This window comes from Carassius gibelio, chromosome B3, assembly GCF_023724105.1.
Source record: "Carassius gibelio isolate Cgi1373 ecotype wild population from Czech Republic chromosome B3, carGib1.2-hapl.c, whole genome shotgun sequence".
Taxonomy (NCBI): Eukaryota; Metazoa; Chordata; class Actinopteri; order Cypriniformes; family Cyprinidae; genus Carassius; species Carassius gibelio.
Window position 1 is genome coordinate 32,323,920 of NC_068398.1, and position 21,424 is coordinate 32,345,343.

The window sequence follows — 21,424 nt, forward strand, 5'->3', positions numbered from 1 at the left end:
TTGTCATACTTGCATACAATGTTGGGGGTAACAACATTACAAGCAACATGAGTTACATAATCAGATTACTCGTTCATGTAACGTTTGTTGTTGTTGTTGTCTTTAAAGTAATGCTTTTAAATTCAAAATAAAATATTTTAGTTACTTTTTTAAATATACAGAGTAAGTTACCTCTTCAACCTCAGCCTGAGACTCTTTCATTTCACTTAGGGTGTAAAAAAGGGGCCTTTACAGACGCAAAACTTTAACCTTTGGGATTTTTGTTATTAAAAAACAAATATGCCAGCCCAGCCCAGCCCAGGTGACTAAAAGTAATACAAAAGTAACAATGTATTACTTTCCATAAAAAATAAATAAGTGACACAAAAATTATTATTATGGATTAACAATAGTGTGATGCATTACTTTTAAAAGTAACTTTCCCCAAAAATGCTAACATAAAATTACTTAAGTTTTTAGTACCAAAATAATAGGTTTTCAATTTACTTATTAGTAAACTATGTGGCAAAACATGTTCCCGGTTTACTAATGATAAATAATGAAGAAATTAAGGATAAAAAAGAAGCTTCTAATATGCATTTTACTAATATAAGTTCTCTGTAGATGCTGATTGTAAAATAATATGACCATTCCTTCAAGTTCTATAAGAAATGTTTTTAATTTTATACCTATTTCCCAGTCTCTGGTTCGTAAAGCCTTGATAAGCCTTATTCATCTATCTGTATATCATGCTGATAGTATTTAACATCTGTAAATTATGTCCATAATACTTATCTGTATAGTTATTGTACATATTGTAGACCTTGTATGTTCTGTATTTACTGCTTATTGCACTTCTGGTTAGATGCTAACTACATTTCGTTGCCTTGTACCTTACATGTGCAGTGACAATAAAGTTGAATCTAATCTAATCTAATCGAATAAGTCTTAATTGTAAAAATCTGCTGGCTCTGGTCAAATAGAGCCTTACTTTTTAAAAATATCTGCAGACTTAATAGCGAGACATATTGCTTTTTTATTTAAGTTTAAACAGTTTACCAAGTTCTTGGAAGTCAGCAATTATTCTGCTATTACTGAAGGGTGGAGATTCCACTGTATTGGATAATTATCTGCCTATTACATGATTGTCTGTTACAGCTAATGTGTTTCAATCAATGATAAATGAACAGTTAACATACTATTTGTCAGCTAATAACATATTATGTGGAACTCAATCAGGTTTTAGACAAGGACATAGTACTATAACTGCTGCAGTGTCAGTCACTAATGATATACTCTAATAACTGCATTGGATGATACAAAATCATGTGCTGCACTTTTTATTGTTTTATCGAAAGCATTTGATTCTGTGAATCTTAATCATGATCATGTTTTTGTTGCAAAAGCTCAAATGTGTAGGTTTTAGTTATTTTTACACAGTCTAGATTATCATTAAGTAATTTTATGATTCAAACATTAAATGTTACATAGATTGAAAGGGTTATATTTTACAATTATCTTGGTATCTGGCTCGATGATAAGCTGACTTATATTTCTCATATCGATAGTCTTTTAAAGAAATTGAGACCAACGTTATGTTTTTATTTTAGTTTGAAAAAAAAAATTCTCCTTCATTGTTCGACAATGCTTAGTCGAAAGTACTCTTCTATCAGTATTGGACTATGGTGATATAAATGATATGCATGCACCTCTGAATGTTTTTAACAATTTTATGTAATTTATGCTGCTTTACGATTTGTCACTGGTACAAATGTCTACACACATCACTTTAATTTATATGATTGAATGAAAAAAAATGTACTTCAAGGAGAAAAAAAAAACATGTACATTTTTATATTAAAAGCTTTAGTGGGTATGGGTAAATTACCACAGTATATATCAAGTTTGTTGACACGTTGCACAAATATTTATAATACCAGAACAAAAGATAAACTCATATTTAAGATGCCAATTTTTGTTCTGGTTTTTCTAATTATGCTCCGTATGTATGGAATGAGCTTCAAGGTAAATTACATACGGAATCTATACCATCTCTCGCTATGTTTAAAAATATTTTAAAGTCTGTTTACATAAAAAAGTGTACATGTTGTAATAACTGACTAGAATTTGTATTGTTTTTAGAAGAAATAAAATATATATTTGTTGAAATTATGTATTTCTTTGTAACTTTGTCCTTTGCTGTCTTTCTTGATTATGACTCCCTAGTAGAAGATATATGGTATATCAGTGGGATCTTCCTGGGTAAACAAGTAAATAAAATAAAAAAATAAAAAAAAAACTGTGTTCTGGAATACTTTATTCATACCCACCAGTTTGGGTAACTGTTGGTATTGTCGTGTTAAACCCCACAATCTGGACTGGCATGAAAGGGCCATGGTTTGATTACTCAGTCTCCACAGCTCAGTGCTCTGAGTTCCTGTGCCAGGGTCATAGCTCACTGGACGACAGTGGCACTGGTGTAGGGGGAAAAATTGGCCCTTTCTTTCCGGGCAGTCGGTCATACATTCAGGAAATTGTACTCCTATTGATATCCTCTCGGAAGCTTCTTGCCAAACAAAGGTGAAGAAACACTTATTTCCAGGAGAGTGGGAGGATTCACCAGATACATTACACTCATTTCCAAGGCAATCTTCAAACCACAACCATGACGTGGTTGACTATGGCAACTACTTTGTTTTGTTCTGTGGGGGGAAATGCAGGCTTGTTTAAATATCCTCATCTCCTGTCCATGCTAATGTTCAAGCACTTTGATTTGTTACCTAGTTCACAGCCAGTTTCACCTCAGTGTAGGACAGACAAGAGTGTTGTGGAGTAACTAATTAAAATAAGAGACGAAACTCAAAACCAAATTACATTTTGACAGCGGCTCTTAATCCTTGTCCTCACAACCCCCCACTCTGCATATTTTGCATGTCTCTCTTGTTTAACAGACCTGATTTAGATAGCCAGCTAGTTAGAAGAGAGCTCCATGAATGAACAGAGTTTCAATTAGCCATGTTGCCTGCATAGTGTTCATTGCTCTCTACTCCCTGCATACAGGAAATTGGCTGAAGTTTACTTGACTTAAAAACACAAGTTGTGCTACACCACTGTCTGCAACATCTTTACACATACAAAACTTACCTCAGAAGTGTGAAGGGTTATTTAACTGTAATCATGAAATCTGCATGAAAGTGACATTGTGTGCACTTTAATACCCTTTGAATGGGACATACGCACTTCTTTCAAACTGGAATCATGGCAGAAATTCCTGTGATCTCTACGTTTGCAGGGCACTTACAGTCGAATGGAACAACACCCTGAAGCAGTAAGAAGCAGTTTCCAGTAAAAAGTTGTGGGGACAATTTCATTTCATTTTTTCATTGTTTTCAATTTGACTGAGGTAATAATCACACAGCTCAAACTCATTTATAGTGTTTTGTAGTCTTAATCATAGTTTTAGTGAATTTGATTGTTCAGACTGTTCATGTAACTGAAAATGTTCAACACTGCTCACTTCAATGTTGGGATAGCTTCAGTGTCGTAGCAGACTGGCACACACTGTGGAGGTGGGGGCATGATAAAACGATGGGGGTTATTACAGGTACATTTTATTATTAAATTAATATTACAATTAATTTGCTCCGCAATATTTTATAGTGCATCACTGCAAAACTGATGTACTGTGAGGATAAACAAAGATTAGGCTATTAGCTTAAGCTGCTCGTCACGACTTTCAAAAACAACCCGTTAAACCCAAAATATGTTTTGCATTGTTTTTACCATGTTCTGGCCACAAGAGAAAGATTAACAAAATAAGTTAAAATAGTTATATACCGCATATTAAGTAGGAGGTTCGTCTCTCGTCGTCTCTAAGAGAATAGCCATCAAAGCGCCATCACTTTCATGGTGAAAAATGTTCACTGGCATAAGTCTTGCACAAAGTGTGCACGTTGCTTGTATATCACATCACTGTTTCACCTACACAATTTGAAACAAATATTTTCAATATTGCATTTTGTAACACATACCTAGTAACCTTTACAGCAACAACAATAGACACACATGTTGAAGAATGCTTTGGGATAGGAATACACACAACTCTAGTTTAAAGTTTTAAATTGGCATCAACATTTAAGAAAGCTAAGAAACTTTTTTACAATTGTGGGTACCTCTTTATTTATTAGCGGCATCCACCGATGCATGCCTGACTAACATCTGGCTGTATGTTTGACAGCTCCCCAGACAACACCCCACTTATGCCAGTCCATAGTCTCTATGTCCTGCCGTCTGTCCCAGCATGTTGTGAAATGTTTTTCATAGCCAATAGCTAAAGTATTTTTGTTTTATGTACAAAAAGGTGAATGCACAGACGGCTACTTTGAAGGCTTTGCTAATTTATTGCTGTTTTTCCAGCAGGCTGTTTTTTAAATTACAGCTCATTGAGATTGGATCTGCACTGGTGCTGTTTTTGGAGTGGGTTTACTTTTCATGTCTGGGAAGGAGTAGGACACTTAGATCAAGGAGGACTGAGGGAGGACGGGTCCTGTATTCAGAAGTTATTGGTGCATTTAACTATCTCCTTTCACATAGACTTGCCTCATCTGGTTAAATTTCCACATGAATGAAATTAATCACATTACTGTAGTATATGTATATCTATATTATACAGTGAATGAAATGCCTATATTTTATTATATTATATTGTTTTTTGATATCTTACTGTACAATGAATGATTGTAAATTGTTTAAAATCACATTTTTTGTATTTTTACTCTAAAATAGTGTTCATTTTAGGTTTTCTGGAAGTGAAAACAATACAAATGAATTATCAGATAATTTACAGGGAAAAACAGTTAAATGTTATTTCCGGAAATCCTTGCATGACATGCCATATAATTATGCTTTTTAAAATATTTTGGTTTCTTTTATATTTTGTTAGCACTAAGCACACTAGGGCGTTTTGAGATACATTCCATACTATTTACTTTATTTTCTATACTATTCAGACTATTTACTATTTAGTGTTCCTGTAGCTCAATTGGTAGAGCACTGCGCAAGGTTGGGGATTCGATTCCCCGGGAACACAAGATAGGTAAAAATTGATAGCCTGAAAGCACTTGTAAGTTGCTTTGGATAAAAGCATCTGCTAAATGCATAAAAAATTTAGTTAATTGCATTATTTTGGCTTCATGTCTGTTACCTTGAATGTGTTTCTGCGTTTGTGAGCATGACCCTATTCACAGACTACATACAAACCTTGGTCAGGTTTTATGTGCAGGCACAGGATGGAGGCAGCGATCACATCTATTCCTCTCACAAGCCAATCGTTTTGCTTTCAGAAAATATGTAATATATATATATATATTTTTTCTTTTTTTTATAAATGTTGATGGTAGTTGTTATCTTGTGTTTTATTGACAAATGGTAGGTTTAGGGGCAGGGGTTGGGTTAAGTGCTCATAAAATGTGTAAATAGTGTAATGTTAAAAGGGTCATATGATGCTGCTAAAAATAACATTATTTATGGTTCAAAAACACATTATTTTCCACATACTGTAAAAGGTACGCATTCTTTCTTTGCGTGACCATCTGTGCGGTATTATGCAAATCTTCCCACATACTGAAGTAGATATGTGGGGGCATGCTAGAATGAGCCATTCCAGGGGAGCGTGGAGGAGTCTTAAATTTTATAAAGAATAACTCTTTGGATTTGAGACTTTATTCTTTTCAACTTCACAGATCTTCTTTATTCACCATGAGCTTGTAACACACCGAAGAGAAAGGAAAATTTTAAAATCTCATCATATGACCTCTTTAATAAAACTGATGTGACTGTTTACATTGAAGAATCACACCCCAACGTGTATTCAATAATAGCAATATTAATACACAATATGTAACTTAATCATGTTGATAAAATTCCCATTGCCTTTTTCCCCATACATTGTATTAATTGTGCCCCATAATTACAAGTTCATCTCTAGACTTTGAAGCAGTCTGTCTAAAGAAATGCAAACACATCTGCATTTGGGACATTTCTACCATTGCACAATAAATATTTTCATGGATGGTCATGTGTTGAACCACTCTGCGGATCATTTGAATGTGTCATGAGTAATAGCTCTACCCTCTTACTCCCTCAAACCAACCTATTTCCAACAGCTCTGCTTTATTTCAGCTCTGATGTCAAGACAGGTTGGTAAATCACCTCAGCTGCTCACTCTTTGTTTTATGAGATTTCCTGCCACAGAGACGCAAAAGTGGCTTGAACAGCATCTCCTTGGTCTCTTGCCACAAGCAAAAAAAGAGGCCTTGCTCTTAAGCGCCTACATTTTTCCTTCTTAACTCAACATTCAGATTCTTTTGAGGTTTTATGTATTCTTATAATAATAAAAATCTTTATATCCGATATAATTTACAATAGGTGAACTAACCACATTAAGGGAAAACATTAATCACTTAAATACATATATACATGCGTATATATATAGTAATTTGGCAGGAGTGCCACTTCAGTTCAGCAGGTAGATAAATGGGTAACAAGGAAAATCTCCTTGTATGTAATCCATATGAGTGGTCTAGTAAAAGCAGAAAGGCCCATTTCTCAATTACTCTAATTCATGTGATCAGTCCAAATATTCCAACTCTTTTGTGCACTCCATTGAATAGCTCATCCGTATGTACAGGTTCATCATCTGGCTGACTATGTCTTGTATTAATTTGTTAGAAAAATCCTGTTATATGCACAACTGACAGTAACCACTCATAAGCTACTACTATATATTGTAGAAACGTAATTTTCTGTTGCTTTGTAATGATTTGTATCGTAAAAAGTGCTAGACAAATAAACTTGAATTGAATTGATTTGTGGCACTGCTGATGTGGTACAGAAGCCCAGGGTTCTTTGATCTGCATCTTTTAGTCTCTTGTCTCTCATTTTCCTCTTGACAATACCCTATAGATTTTCTATGGCAGGGATAGACAACTCCGGTCCTGGAGGGCCACTATCCTGCAGAGTTTAGCTCCAACCCTAATTAAACACACCTGAACAAGGCAATCAGTGTTTTCGGGATTACTAGATAGATACAGGCAGGTTAGTTTTTATGAGGGCTGAAGCTAAACTCTGCAGGATAGTGGCCCTCCAGGACCGGAGTTGCCTATCCCTGCTCTATGGGGTTCATTTCTGGTGAGTTTGCTGGCCAGTCAAGCACACCGACACCATGGTTATTTAACAAACTTTTGGTTCTTTTGGCAGTGTGGGCAGGTGCCAAATCCTGCTGGAAAATGAAATCAGAATCTTAAAAATAGATGGTCAGCAGAAGGAAGCATAAAGTGCTAAAAAATTACTTGGTAAACGGGTGCAGTGACTTTGATTTTTAAAGGAAAAATCATCACAGACTGTGGAAACTTAACACTGGACTACAAGCAACTTGGGCAATGAGCTTCTCCACCTTTCCTCCAGACTCTAGGACATTGATCTCAAAAGAAGACTTTGGACCACTGGGCAAGAGTCCAGTTCTTCTTCTCCTTAGACCAGATAAGATGCCTCTGATGTTGTCTGTGATTCAGGAGTGGCTTAACCAGAGGAATACGACAACTGCAGCCAAATTCCTTGACACGTCTGTATGCCTTGACCCCAGCCTCTGTCCATTTTTTGTTAAGTTCACTCAAATTCTTGAAAAACTTTGCTTGACAACCCTCATAAGGCTGCAGTTCTCTTGGTTGGTTGTGCATCTTTTTCTTCCACCCTTTTTCCTTTCACTCAACTGTTTGTTAACATGCTTGGATTATCAGGAGCCAGCTTCTTTGGCAATGCATGTTTGTGGCTCCTTGTGAAGGGTGTCAATGATTGTCTTCTGGACAACTGTCAGAACAGCAGTCTTCCACATGATTGTGTAGCCTAGTGAACCAAACTGAGAAACCATTTTGAAGGCTCAGGAAACCTTTGCATGTGTTTTGAGTTGATGTCACCATATTCTAATTTATTGATATAATGAACCGTTATATATATATATATATTTTTTTTTTTTTTCTTTTTGGAATGCACTCACATTTCTCAAATCAAATTATGAAGTCTGGTGAAAAGAACCAGTGGCATTTGGTCCTACCCTTTTAAGCCCTTTCTTTTTCAGAGCTTCTAAGCAGAGGAAATGACACAGAGTGTTTTTAGTGTTTATGCCACATAATAACCAGCTCCATGAGTACTGCATTTATAAAACAGTAAACTTACTTGGTAGCACACAAGGTGCAGTACATCCCTTGCAATGCTTCAGGTATGAGACCCGTGAAACACAAGTAACAATAAAAAAAAGATCAAAGACTTGTAGAAACAAGCTAAAATTACATGGTTTTATCTCATGTTTGCCTTTTTAAGACTATTGGTTAGGTTTAGAGAAGGGATTAGTGTAGGTGGTATATTAACCTATTAGAACCCCTCCTTGGAAAGTGTTGCAAAACATGAAGAAGCAATGTAAATGTTGCCAGGTTCACACCCATCTGTTTAAGGTATAACTACATAATAAATAACTGCAATTTTACTACCACTCAAAGGGCATTTCACTTAAGTGTCACAAAACATGCAAGAAGCAACATACTATTTTGCAGAAATCATAAGAATTGAAAAAAAAATACACACTGAATATGTTATAAGTCAGTTTGAACAAAAGCATCTTTCAAATGCATCCTGAAACCTGAAATAATCTAATTTGGCAGCTTGATGAGAACAGTGTATGGTGTAAAAACTGCATTTCTGCCTCAAAAATCTAACAAGAATACTAATGGAAACAATAAATAAAATCAAAATCGTTCTGAGGAATTAGAACCATAGTACCACAGTTTACAACTCAGAAACAGAATTAAGTTCGATTTTGGTCCGTTATTTACGCAAAGCAAAGTCCTAATACTTTTATGATACTTTTGTCTTTTTTATCTTATAGACTTTCCTTTACAATTCCCCATTTAGCATAATTGTGTAAACCCATCATTAAACTACAATCTGATATATGAATGCTGGAAAGAGTGATGGGTTACAATTGAACACTTTCTCAAATAATGCCCCGCCAACCTAAATTCTAATGGATGAGGCCTAACTATGGTGCAATGCCATACTGTGTTCACCACAAGTGCGCTGCAGGTTCCTAAAAAGATTTAAGTCATTAGCTGCTCCTTTATGAATATCACCAGGCCGTTGCCCTTTCATGATCTGGAGCACATGACATTATGATGCACTAGGTCTACTAAGGTTTGGACAAGTACATACAGGGCCTCTGAAGTGGTATTTTCAACCTTTGAAAGATCTAAAAATAGATTGCTCTGTTAACCTCCAGAAAAGTCACTTCTAATTTGGGTTACCCATCGCCCCAGTTACTTCTAACCTTCTGACGTCACACAAGTCAGTACAGCTCTTTATTTTTAGAGGCCTCCCCAAAACTAATTGAAGGACAGGCACTTACAGGCTGGTGTTATGTAAGGGGATTACATTCTTGTTACTGCATGCACCTTGTAGGACTTGCAGTGGTTACTAGCAAAAGAAAGGGCAGAGTGACTCCAGAAATAGCCCAGTCTACAGCCTAATTGTCCATCTCTTGTGGACTTTTTTCCATCCTCAGCTGCAAGCCAAGGTCGCTGACCCCATCATCCACCTCGCTTGTTCCGGAAGAGTCTTTTCCGCCCCCAATGGCTTTAAGAGCACCAGCTAATATGTAGAGCACAGCAGAGGTCCGACCTCAGCCCCAGACAAACAGCCAAGCGCCAAAAGCACTTAGGAGTGATCCCAGCAAAGTGCCCTACTGTCTGAAGCTGCCAGGTATGTTCTTATCAGTACAAACATGGAGCCTGAGGCTCCCCATTGAAGTTGAGCCAGTCTTTGGAGGAAGGCCCCTCAGAAGCCAGGCCAGGCTACTTATGGCCCCCGCTCAGGTCACAGAGTCACACAGTTACCTTGGAACAATTTAAGAAGCTCTGTTGCTCAGACTCATCCATTGATTATCTTATCTTTGACCATACTGAGTGGTCTTCAGTTTGATTGACTATTACTACAACCACTGGAAATGTGACAGCAAACTATGTCTTGATTTATGTATACGCTGCAAGTTTTATGGAGAACCTCATCTCCCAGACTTATTTTACATTCTCTTTGAAATTTTTGGCAGCTCATGTGTCCAGTTCAATATGAAGACAACAATTGTTGGATTGGACTGAGGTATATCTTAGACAAGTGGCCTAATAATGAAGATCTTGAAAAAGTATAGAAATAACTCCTAACATCAATCTCATTGTGACTGCTTTCCATTGTGGCATCATTCAGCAACAAAGAAAAAACTAAAGCTCTTTACAAACTTGAGTGCAATGGAAAAATAAGGGGTATAAACAGTGTTGGGAACGTTACTTTAAAAAGGTAATTAGTTATAGTTACTCACTACTTGTTCCAAAATGTAACTTAGTTAGTAACTGAATTACTCTATAATAAAAGTAAGTCGTTACCAGGGAAAGTAACTATTTGTGTTACTGTTTAAAAAAAAAAAAAAAATGCACGTCAACAGACAGCAAGCGTTTTATCCTGCACTTCAAGTATTATCTTTGTCAGAAAAGTGTTTTTGGCCACTAGCTTTGTAGATGCGTGTTACACATTGGATGTACACATTGCATGCACGTTCTTGCCTTTGACCACAATGAATTTGAAGTAGTGCTTATATCTTCACCTTGAAAATGCCAACTTTTCATCGGATTGCTCCTGACTCGCCATCTCTGCTGCGAATCTCTGTGTAGCTGTTGCGTGTGTGTGTGTGTTTGGTGCCGCTGGCGCAGCCGGGGTCAGGGGTCCGTTCTGATTGCATAGTTTATTAAATCAATGCATAGTAACGCACCGCATTTAACGTTCAGTAAAAGTAATTAGTTAGATTACCGTGTTACTGAAAAAATAACGATGTTACCTAACGCCGTTCTTTTAAACGCCGTTATTCCAAACACTGGGTATAAATAATAATAACAGTCTAATTTTAAGTAAGGTCTCAAATTACAAATATTGTTCAGTAGTCAAAAGCGTAAATCCCATGGGGGACATGACAGGACAAGACCCCCCCCCCCCAATCTGAGGGTTGTCCCCCCCTAATATTATGATTAAAAACCATGCTATGTATTGTAAAAAAACAATGTTTTATACTTTATGAAATAACTGTAAGTACTCAAACACAAACAGGGCAAAAATGCATTTTAAGATTAGAAAGATTTTTAGCCTCCCTCTCTCTTGCCTCACAGTGCTTTGGTCCTGCTTTGCTTTTATTTCGCCTACACACAAACACAAGTCCTATGAGAGAGACATCAATAGTTATGGAACTCAAGCAAGTAAGGGTGTCAGCTGTTTTATTCATTTCGGATGATGAACATCGGATGAAGTGATTATTTCATCTTTAATACATGATGCCAATGTATTTATTGATGAGTCCACTATATTAGTAATAATAATGTTACCTGCTTGACGGAAAGGTTTGCCAAGTTTTCACAACATAACCCGCCCAACAGTTACTCAAAACTAGCCCAAACTAACGGAGTTTCGAGGGGCATTTCAGGTGCTAAAATACACATTATTGGGGTCGCTTCAACTTGGACATGAAAAACAGCCTGCATCAAAAAAAAAAAAAAATAAATAAAATAAATTCCATGGGAAAACCGCAGACTTGGCAAAACTGTTGCCAATTACAACAAAATGAATCCAAAATTAAAATTACGTCTGTAGTCATGAAGTAATTTGAAAAACTGGTGCTGGCCCACCTGAAGGACATTACTGGAACCTTGCTCGATTCTCCTCAGTTTGCCTACAGGGCAAACAGGTCTGTTAATGATGCAGTAAACACTGGACTGCATTATGTTCTGCAACATCTAGATAGACCAGGGACTTATATGAGGATCCTGTTTGTGGACTTTAGCTCGGCCAAACATTCTCCTGTCCAAACTACATGTAACTCAGCTCTCCATGCCCACCTCCATCTGTCAGTGTATCGACAGCTTCCTGACAGACAGGCAGCAGCTAGTGAGTCTGGGAAAAATACTCATCCAGCACCCTTATAATGAGCACTGGAGCTCCCCAGGGCTCTGTTCTCTCCCCAGTTCTCTTTTCCCTGTACACCAATGACTGCACATATAAGGACCCATCTGTCAATCTCCTGAAGTTTGCAAACTCGCCATCATAGCACTGTGACTGCAGTGGAGTCATTCAGGTTCCTGGCACCACCCTGTCTCAGGACCTGAAGTCAGACATTCACATTGTTAAAAAGGCCCAGCAGAGGTTTAACCTGCCACAGAAGCTGCAGAAACTGTTTTAATTTGCCATCACTGAACCAATCCTCTGCACTTCAGTAACTTACTGGTTCAGCTCAGCTACCAAATCTGACCTCAGAAGACTACAGAGGATTGTCCGGACTGCTGAGTGAATCATCGCTACAACCCTTCCTTCTATACTAGAACCGTACAAAATCACTCTGGACCCATAACATCCAGCAGACTCCCTCTTTGAACTGTTTCCATCTGGTCGATGCTACAGAGCTCTGAGCACCAGAATGACCAGACACTGAAACTGTTTCTTCCCCCAGGCAATCCATCTAATGAACACTTGATAATAACTATGGAACACACAACACTATTTATATTTATACGCACATACAATTATTTATCCAACACACATAATTACCTGTATATACAAAACTGCCTATTGTAATATACCTGCACATATAATTGTCAATTTGTATGTTGTTATTCCTTCCCTACTTATTTGTATTTTTTTATTTTATCATGGTGTTGTTGTTTTTTTGTGTTTTTTATTTTTTTTGTTTTTTATTTTTTTTGAAAAACAAATTCATGAAACCAAATTGTGTAAACATACCTGGAAATAAAGCTCATTCTTCTGTAATGGACAGTAATGTCTACAACGGACACGACCACAACAGCTTGATGTTGTCTAATCTGGCACGGTCTTCCAGCTGCACTAAAAGCAGTACGGCTTTCCTCTGTGTATACGTATCCTTACAAGTACAATTTTGAACAAGGACAAGCCCTTTTTCTTTTCTTTAGAAATTTACTTTGTATTGAATCTGAAAACATTCCTTTCAGAAATATTCCAGAAGTTAATGTTTTTGGCAGAAATAACAAAGCAATAAAGATGTTCTCTTTAATGAGATTTACTAATACATCAAAGGAAATTTTGGGGGTGAAATCCCATGTAGCTACTGTAGAAGATTGATCTTAAGTCAGAATGCCACGCCGTAATTCCTGCCTTCATAGCATCATATCTAATTCACTGCCTTACTCACAAACCACAGACCTGAATGCTGACTTATGTGTAGACCCATCCAAGCTCTACAGATGAATTGGAGACGAATCAGTCTCTGTCTCACAGGGAAAGTGCTCAGCGCTCCAGAGCTTCTCCAAAGTGTCTGGAATGGCTGTTGACAGTCCCAGTCTTTAATGTAGGATCAAGAAAAGCTTTAGCTCTTTTCAACCCACTCCTCCATTCTTGTCTTAACTACTTTCAAATGTTTAATATTGCTGCCTTCAGTGGTAATTTATTCCACTAAGATGCACAAGGAACTACAATGGTCATATATACCAAACAGAAAACTAAAATAGTCTAGAAATCTATTCTCACGGTAGACATGTATATCATGAACATATTGAAAGTGCTATAACTAAATGAATTAAGTTATTTCATAACATTAAACAATAATCAAGACAAAACAATTATCAAGACTGGATAAAATGGCTGTAGTTGATGAGCGGTGCTGAGAAATTTGTTTATAATTCTGCATAATTAACACTAAGAATTTTACAATAATCACTTGTTTAAAATAACTCCCAATGATTCATATAAACAAGCAAAGCTGTTCTTGAAAGACAGAACCACCCAAAGTTATTAAACAAAGATGTTCTGCTATTGAATTGACTTTACGCAAATGGTAAATATACCAAGTATATACTGATGGACCCTTTAATGGTTTCCAACCTAAGGGTTTTGCATCAGGTAAAAACAGTTTCTTTCTGAAGAGGTTGGACAAACTATCTCAAAAGACAGAAAAAGGATCAAAAATCCTCAATGTTCACTGGAATAAACATGTAACATAATAAAATATGGGTGATTATGAAGGAGGAATGTTTTTCAATGAAAATGAATTCCTATGCAAAAACAGCTTTAATGAAAAAGAAATTACATTGGACAAAAAGCATTCATTATTTGCTTTGCACTGACACTTTAATTATAAAGTTTGCAGTGAACTTCAAAGGTGTATGATTTTATAAAGCAGATGTGTTCATTAAAAAGTACAATGATATTGAACAGAACACCCACATTTTGACCAAACATCCATGATTTGCATATGGATAAATGATATTTGGATGTCTGTAACACTTTGCCTAAAGTATCTGTATAATGCATTAAAAAGTTTAATGCATCACTTATGCCTTGTAATGCACCTTATAATTGAATTATATAATCTCATGAATAATTGTAGCCACAGTTATAATACATTTATTCATTATTACACTTTAAAAAAGTATAATGCATTAAAACACCAGACAAACAAACTTTAAATTGTATAATGCCACTTAAATGTGATTCTTTTTTTATTATTATTTTGGTTAATTCTAATGCATTATACATATAGACTTCAAGCACAGTGTAACTGCAATGTCCTATGAAATATTTAAAGCTAAACATTAGACATACACAACAGAAACACCTAGTGTTAAAATAATTTTCCAGACCTGAAAAAAAGTAGCTTTTGTTTCCAATATACAAGCATGTTTTGATATTGCCCTTAACTACAGGATCTAACAAAACACAACATGTTGATCTTTCCTTTTCCTATGCTTATCTAATAACAAACCCATTCAAGCAAAGCCCTTAACATCACAACTGGAAACTCACTGGCGGCAGGTTCGACCTACTCCAAGAGTGCAATTATCAGAATAAAAAGCTTTCTCTCTGCCTTGATGAAAGGCCGGGAGCCCCCTTGAGCGACTCAACATCTTGTTTATTTACACTCAAAATTACACCGCTCTCTTCCTGTGTCATGTTCTTTTGGTTCCAATTTGTTTTGTTATGCTTCCACTAAAAATGAACAAGTATGCGTGTGGTCGCAATAATTTTAACAGGCTGACACTCTCTCCGCGCACACACTCACATGAAGACTCACACACACACATTCCGCCCTGTGCCCTCTCACCTCTGTGACACCTTCAACTATACCACATTGCAGGACAGCGAGGGGAAGGGGAAAACTTCAAAGTGGCTGGAGGGGGGTGCTTCTTTTTCCTGCCACTTGTCATCATCTAAGGGTCTTTGCTGCCTCCCTTATTACTTTAATCAATTCCAACTGCTTCAAGAGGCTTTGATGGGGAGCGGGGCAAAGCATGCTGGAAGCACCTGCCGCTGAGCAGAGCACAGGTGGCCTACAGAGCCACGGGGTGAGATTCGAGACCTCTTTACCAGGAGGCAATAAGAGCGCTTTTACCCAGCAGGCATTCCAATCAGCCCATCGTCACAGAAAAGTGCTGGCGGCGCATTGTTAAAACGCTAAACAATATGAATGTTTAAGAGAACCTGATGAGAACTGATTGACATGTGGAAGTTTTTTTTTTTTTTTATTATTATTAAACCAGTCATACATTTAATACACTTGAATACAATGGCTACAATTGAAGCATGTGCGAATATTACAGTGAAGTGAAGTCCAGGATGTTCATGTTCAGCAGAACTAGGTTATGTCGCCATCTGCTGACTCCTCAGCAAAATCAAAAGTCAAGAAGCTGCAAAGGAAATGTCATATTAAAAAAGAAATTAGTTTCACTACGGAAAATTAAAAAAATACTCAAAATAAGATGGGAAAAATTACTTCTATTTTACGATTTATTAAAAACAAAAAATAACAACTACAAATAGAGCACAGAATTGTGTAACACATTTAAAAATCTTTTTTCTTTGGAAAAAAAAAAAGTATTTCTATTCCTATCTATAAATGTTTATAAATATATAAATTAATTTAGATTAATTCTTAGCAAATAAAACATTTAAATGAACTACAGATACATCAAGCATATGCAAAAAGATAAAACTCACCAGTTGTGGCAGAATCTTTTCAAAGTGTTCAATATCAACAGTGTCACAGTCCTCACTGTCGGCCTGTTTTACAGCTCTGCGTGTCGCCTCTGTAGCATACAGACTATTGTGACAATAATACTGAAGGAAATTATGTTACACTGTACTGTAACAAAAGTACAGAATGACTGCATGTGTCAAGTTTGCCTTACCTTCAACAAATACTTTCAACATCTCTGCTACAAGTATGACAGCATCACTGCTGACTGTGGAGGAAAAACTTCAAAACTGAATGCTGCTCATCTGCCTGATCTCCAATTTTTTTCATAATAAGTATGTTTCTGTCTTTGTGTGTACCCTTGCATACGTATACTAATCCACATGTACTGATCAATGTTGTAAGGGTGGTTTATTAAAACACTGTAAATGAATTAAACCCAGCTCAGTTAAAGTGAATGGAAAAGCTAAAGATGAATAAAGAACATGCATCTGTGTTTCTATTTTTGAAATGTTTTTTTTTTTTATTGAATTTATAAAGGTTCTGTAAATTAAATTGTTGCATATTCTATCGCGTAGGCTACATGCAGCTGGGAAAGGTTTATTGTGAATAAATAAATTAATTAAAAAAATAATAATAATAATTTCATTAATTTGAAGAAATTTACCATCCCCAAATTGTAAACACTGGTCTTAAAGAAAGCTCAAAGTTTGCCAAATTCAGCTTTGTTCAACTTTTAAATTGGTCAAAGATAAAATAAAAATAAAATAAGACCACATACTTGCTTTAGTAAAATATGGGCTAAAAAGATAATCTCACTAGTTCAGTTTCCTGTCTGCACAAATGTGACATGCTTATATATATATATATATATTTTTTTTTTTTTTTTTTTTTTTTTTTTTTTTTTTTTTTTTTGCAACACACTCCTAGTCCTAACCACAAAATGAAGAACAAGATCATGTTGTGTTTTGACATTATGACAGGTAACGTAACGTTAACCAAGAGACTGACTTGAAGATAAGACAAAAAAACTTCAGTCTATGTTTAAAAGCACAACAGTTTCTTAAGCAATAACGTCTCTCACTTTAACCCCACAGATGACAAGTGAAGCATATATTTCCCCAAAATAACTGTCTCACCTTTGGTTTTGTCCTCCTTGAAAGAGCGTGTCAAAAGTTTGGCAACGGTTTCCTTAAAAACATAAGAATTTAATCTTTAAAAATGGGAATGACGCAACGCCGTCGTCTACACGTTCAACATGCTATCTTGATACGAACTGCTTGTAAAAGAGTTGAAAACGTATAGATAAACGTACTGAAATGTACCTTTTTAAACACGACTTCATTTCCCGCGTTCGCCATTCTGACACGCTGGGCTCCAGTACTGACAGGATCGGCTTCTTCGTTTGCTGAATGGCATTTCTGACAGACGGCTGCTGCTGCCCTCTGGCGCATTAATACACAACGACAACACGAATGGCTGATAAGCGTTTATGGAGAATTCATATTGGATCTAAAATTTCGCATACTTTTAATCGCCAAAATAAGTTTAGAATGTTTACACCTTTTATTGTCTACATATAAGTTATAGCTCCTTGGTCCACAGTCTTTCTTGAAAAAAAAATGTGGTGCATCTTTGTTGTTGCATTTGTAATCATGGTACAAGTACATGATACAGATAGCCTGGTGATTTCACGTAGGCTAGTTTGAATGCTAACAATTAGCATGTTATTTTCACCAAATTTAACAGAGATATTATTGACAGATATGCAGAACAAAGAGTTTAGTTATGCAATAACTAATTTAAGTAGACTATTCCTGCAGTATTTATAATGTTTACAAATTCAGAGGTAGCATTTAGTATAGGGACCAATTCTCAGTATTAATTGCTTATTAGAATGGAACATATTGGCTGTTTATTAGTGCTTATAAATTACATATTCATTCCTAATAAATAACCTAACAACTATATACCATACTAACTATTAATAAACAGCAAATCGGAAGTTCACTGAAACTAAATACATAGTTAATGGTTTGTTAAAAGCTGGAATTGGGCCTTAAAATAAAGTATAAACAATTCAGAGTAAATAAGCATAAAAATAATGTTTTCCCCAGGAACACTCCTTATTAAAGTAACAATAATAATGATGATGATGGTGATGATGATAATGATAATTTTGACTCAAAATGTTTATTGTTCCCCAAGCATTCTCATTATTAGGCTGCTGTATTAAGCTGTAAAGTCAATTCAGATTAGTTGAGCCTAAAAAGTCAGTTCAGTTCTACTAAGGCTCTCTGTGGAAAAAGCTGAAGATAACCCTTAAAGGAAAAAAAAAAAAAACTTTCAATAAACATCAATAAGATCTCCTCTAAGAATTCATTTATTCAGCATTTCAGGTATTAAAGTGATCATTTACAGTAGGGATACAGATATTAAATCAAACAGGGTTTTACTCTTAAGTAGAAAATGTCACAATATACACTGGATTATCAAGCAAAAACATTTTAGTTCACATTGTGGTAGGATGAGGTTAATCATTTCAGCCAGTAACTGTCGGTGCTCCTTTATTCCACTTCTAATTCACACACTGGCCTGCTTGAAAGGATTGGCATGGAGGACCATTTAACTGATTGTCAGATCTGTTCTGGGCAGACAACTAAAAGAGAGAAAGAAAGAGGAGAGCGATGTAACTGGGTTCATGTTGTACTGCTCCATTCCAAAGCATAAAATAAGGTCTGTGGTTCAAGAATTTACACAAAATTCCCCAACCGAGCAGCTGCCATATTAAAAAAAATGGACATGATTGAACATATTTCTAGAGGAATCTGTCTGAAAAGACCAGCCCTGTTAGTCATCAGTGTATGGTGTGTTTTGGATGCTGGTCCTTGTCATAGGATGCTGGCGTCCATTCCATGCCTTGTAGGGTGCGATCACATTAGCGAAGTTGCAGCGCTTGCAATGAAGGGTCAACTGTCATTTTTCAATAGTATAGAGATGTAAAAGGCACATCTCACACAGAAGCCACTTTCAAAACAAGCGGGTTTAACAACAAATTCAGGGATCAATCCGAATATGGGCGAAACTCACACGCAAAATTTCACAGAGCAACAGTAAAATGTGACTACACCCTCAATCAATCGCAAGCTTCCTTTGGTCAACCTGGGGTGCATTTCCCCAAAGCATCGTTAGCCAACTAAATGTCATTGAGCTCTATTGGTAAAGACAAAACATGCAACCATAGCTGCTCTTGGAAAACACACCACAGATTAATCAGAAGGACCATTTTTCTGCTGGAGGACATGGCTATGCTGGCTCACCTCCATGATATGCACCAAACCAGCATGAGCCAATCCAGACCAGCATGGAAGTCTAAGCTGGTCTTTTAAACAGAAATTATAGGATTTCTTGCTTAAAACAACAGATTGACTCACTTTTGGTGTAATAACTTTTTTGATCTGTAAGTGAAAACCTCCAAGGTAGTGTGGCCTGGCTTCTGCTGCTTTAGCCTCCTCTGCAGATGAGTATCTCACAAAGCCCATACCCTTCGGCCATTGTGATGACTTTTCCATTTTGAACTGTTCATTGAAAAAAAGATCTCAAATTACAAGAGGAATAAAAGTGAACAGTAAAGATCATCAAACACATGAGGTCAACTATAACTATACTCTACAGACAACCCAATGTGGGTCATTTTGGCAACCCACCACTGGATCAAATATGGACAAACTCAGCACTAGGTTGACATACTTAGATGTTTTATATTGCATCTAAGTATGTCAACCTAGTGCTGAGTTTGTCCATTTTTAACTTACCATATTACTTGACGATATATATATATAACTCACCTATTTTAACATTTGCTAAAGAAAGGGTTACAAGGAGGACAATTCATTTGGTCTGTTTTACTAAAGCAACATAAATCACCCCACCAATTATTTAAATGAGGCAGAAGTTGATTTAGAGTCAGCATTAACATTAACATCCCACATAACATATATCTGCCCTGTTAAAAAGTTTTCATTGATAAAAGTACTTACTACACATTCTGTAATTGTCCCAAAGGTTTCAAAGTAGTTGTGAAACTCACTCTCTGTCAAATGTGGATTCAAATCTGTAACAACAACCCCATGGTCCTAAGAAAGGTAGACAAGACATAAATCAAATCACAAACAAATCACATCCATCCATTCATCCTCCAAATCACTTGTGGTATGTCTAGGGTCACAGGGATTCTGGAGCCCATCGCAGCATCTCAGGCAAAACCTCAAACTCAGTCTTTGCCTATAAAACAAAACTGAAAGCATCTAGCAACTGCAAAACAAATGGGATTGTGTTTTGTTTCTTTGACAAGCCAATCAGATGACTTTGTGCCTCTTTCTACCTCACAATCATTTTGCACATTCAAGCTATGATATGTTTTGTTTCATTCTATTATGATGGGATATTTTCACCCAGTTTTCTTCTGTTGATTTCTTTAAAAGATGCAATTAAAAGCCATTCGAATTAAGAATTTATTTGAAATAATTAATCACATTTATGTATTTGGTATTAAATGACCCTGAAAAATCAATTCCTGGAAAGTTAACATCTGACATTGTAACAATTAGTGCAACAATTAGTCAGCTTACCCATTCACCAGGTAATTGCAATACGTCAAAGTCATCTGGTAGTTGGATGTATAAACGCTGTGGAGGTTCCATTGTTGAATAAACTCTAAATTGAAAAAAAAAATATAAAATGGCAGGATTTACTTACTAAAATTTAAAAAATCACAAGCAGTTACAAAGAGACAAGTTACAAATTGAATTAAATGTAAAATTTTAAGGCTAAAATACAAGAGGAAAAGAAACACACTGCAGTGCTCATACCTTTCTCAGGTAACTGAATGACAGTTGATATGATGAGATGTTGGGAGCCAAATGAGGCAAACATGTTTCTTACAGTTCTTTTATAATGAGTATGTCAAACAGATAAAAGAAACTCCTCCCACACAGAATGTAGAACGTCATGGGATTCTCAGTTCTGGTCAGCAGCATGTGACCACAAATCTTCAGATTTCAGTCTGACAGGTTCAGATAAAATCTGTAGCCCTACATATCACATACTGTACATTACAATGTCTTTTTTCCAATGGAAATAGGCCTACATCAATAAAAACAAGGAGTTATGTTCAATCTGCTGATTGATTTAACAATCAATCAAAAGACATTAGCACTGTGGAAAGATTATACAGTATATGAAAAAAAAGACCATGAAATGCTTAATTTTACAAATCAGACAGGTTTTTCGCAGAGTTGTGTGTGATATCAAAAATAGCAATTAAAAATAACAGCAGGTATTCACAAATAATTGCTATTT

The 21,424-nt window shown here is 36.1% G+C and overlaps 2 protein-coding genes across 2 annotated transcripts; both read right to left on the reverse strand.

Moving 5' to 3' along the window:
- Positions 1–15,617: 15,617 nt before the first annotated feature.
- Positions 15,618–17,507, reverse strand: cenpx (centromere protein X). The gene is made up of 5 exons (XM_052552156.1): positions 17,389–17,507; positions 17,203–17,254; positions 16,278–16,331; positions 16,087–16,175; positions 15,618–15,776 (listed from the first exon to the last, which is right to left on the reverse strand). Exons 1-5 carry the CDS (start codon positions 17,422–17,424, stop codon positions 15,762–15,764), a joined length of 246 nt encoding a protein of 81 aa, XP_052408116.1. The 5' UTR covers positions 17,425–17,507; the 3' UTR covers positions 15,618–15,761.
- A 921-nt stretch (positions 17,508–18,428) lies between these two features.
- Positions 18,429–21,075, reverse strand: LOC127953171 (uncharacterized). Its single transcript, XM_052552154.1, has 5 exons — positions 20,935–21,075; positions 20,695–20,779; positions 20,104–20,199; positions 19,498–19,641; positions 18,429–18,722 (listed from the first exon to the last, which is right to left on the reverse strand). The coding sequence occupies exons 2-5, from the start codon at positions 20,764–20,766 to the stop codon at positions 18,642–18,644; spliced, it is 393 nt and encodes a 130-aa protein (XP_052408114.1). The 5' UTR covers positions 20,767–20,779; positions 20,935–21,075; the 3' UTR covers positions 18,429–18,641.
- Positions 21,076–21,424: the final 349 nt, after the last annotated feature.

Coding starts and splice junctions, on each gene's coding strand:
- cenpx (XM_052552156.1), bottom strand. CDS start 17,424: ATGGCGAACGCGGGAAATGAAGTCGTGTTTAAAAAG. Junction 17,255..17,388: donor ATGAAGTCGTGTTTAAAAAG/GTACATTTCAGT, acceptor TATGTTTTTAAG/GAAACCGTTGCCAAACTTTT. Junction 16,176..16,277: donor GTTGAAAGTATTTGTTGAAG/GTAAGGCAAACT, acceptor TGTATGCTACAG/AGGCGACACGCAGAGCTGTA.
- LOC127953171 (XM_052552154.1), bottom strand. CDS start 20,766: ATGGAACCTCCACAGCGTTTATACATCCAACTACCAGATGACTTTGAC. Junction 19,642..20,103: donor GGACAATTACAGAATGTGTA/GTAAGTACTTTT, acceptor TTCAATGAACAG/TTCAAAATGGAAAAGTCATC. Junction 18,723..19,497: donor AAAAAGTTATTACACCAAAA/GTGAGTCAATCT, acceptor TCTCTCTTTTAG/TTGTCTGCCCAGAACAGATC.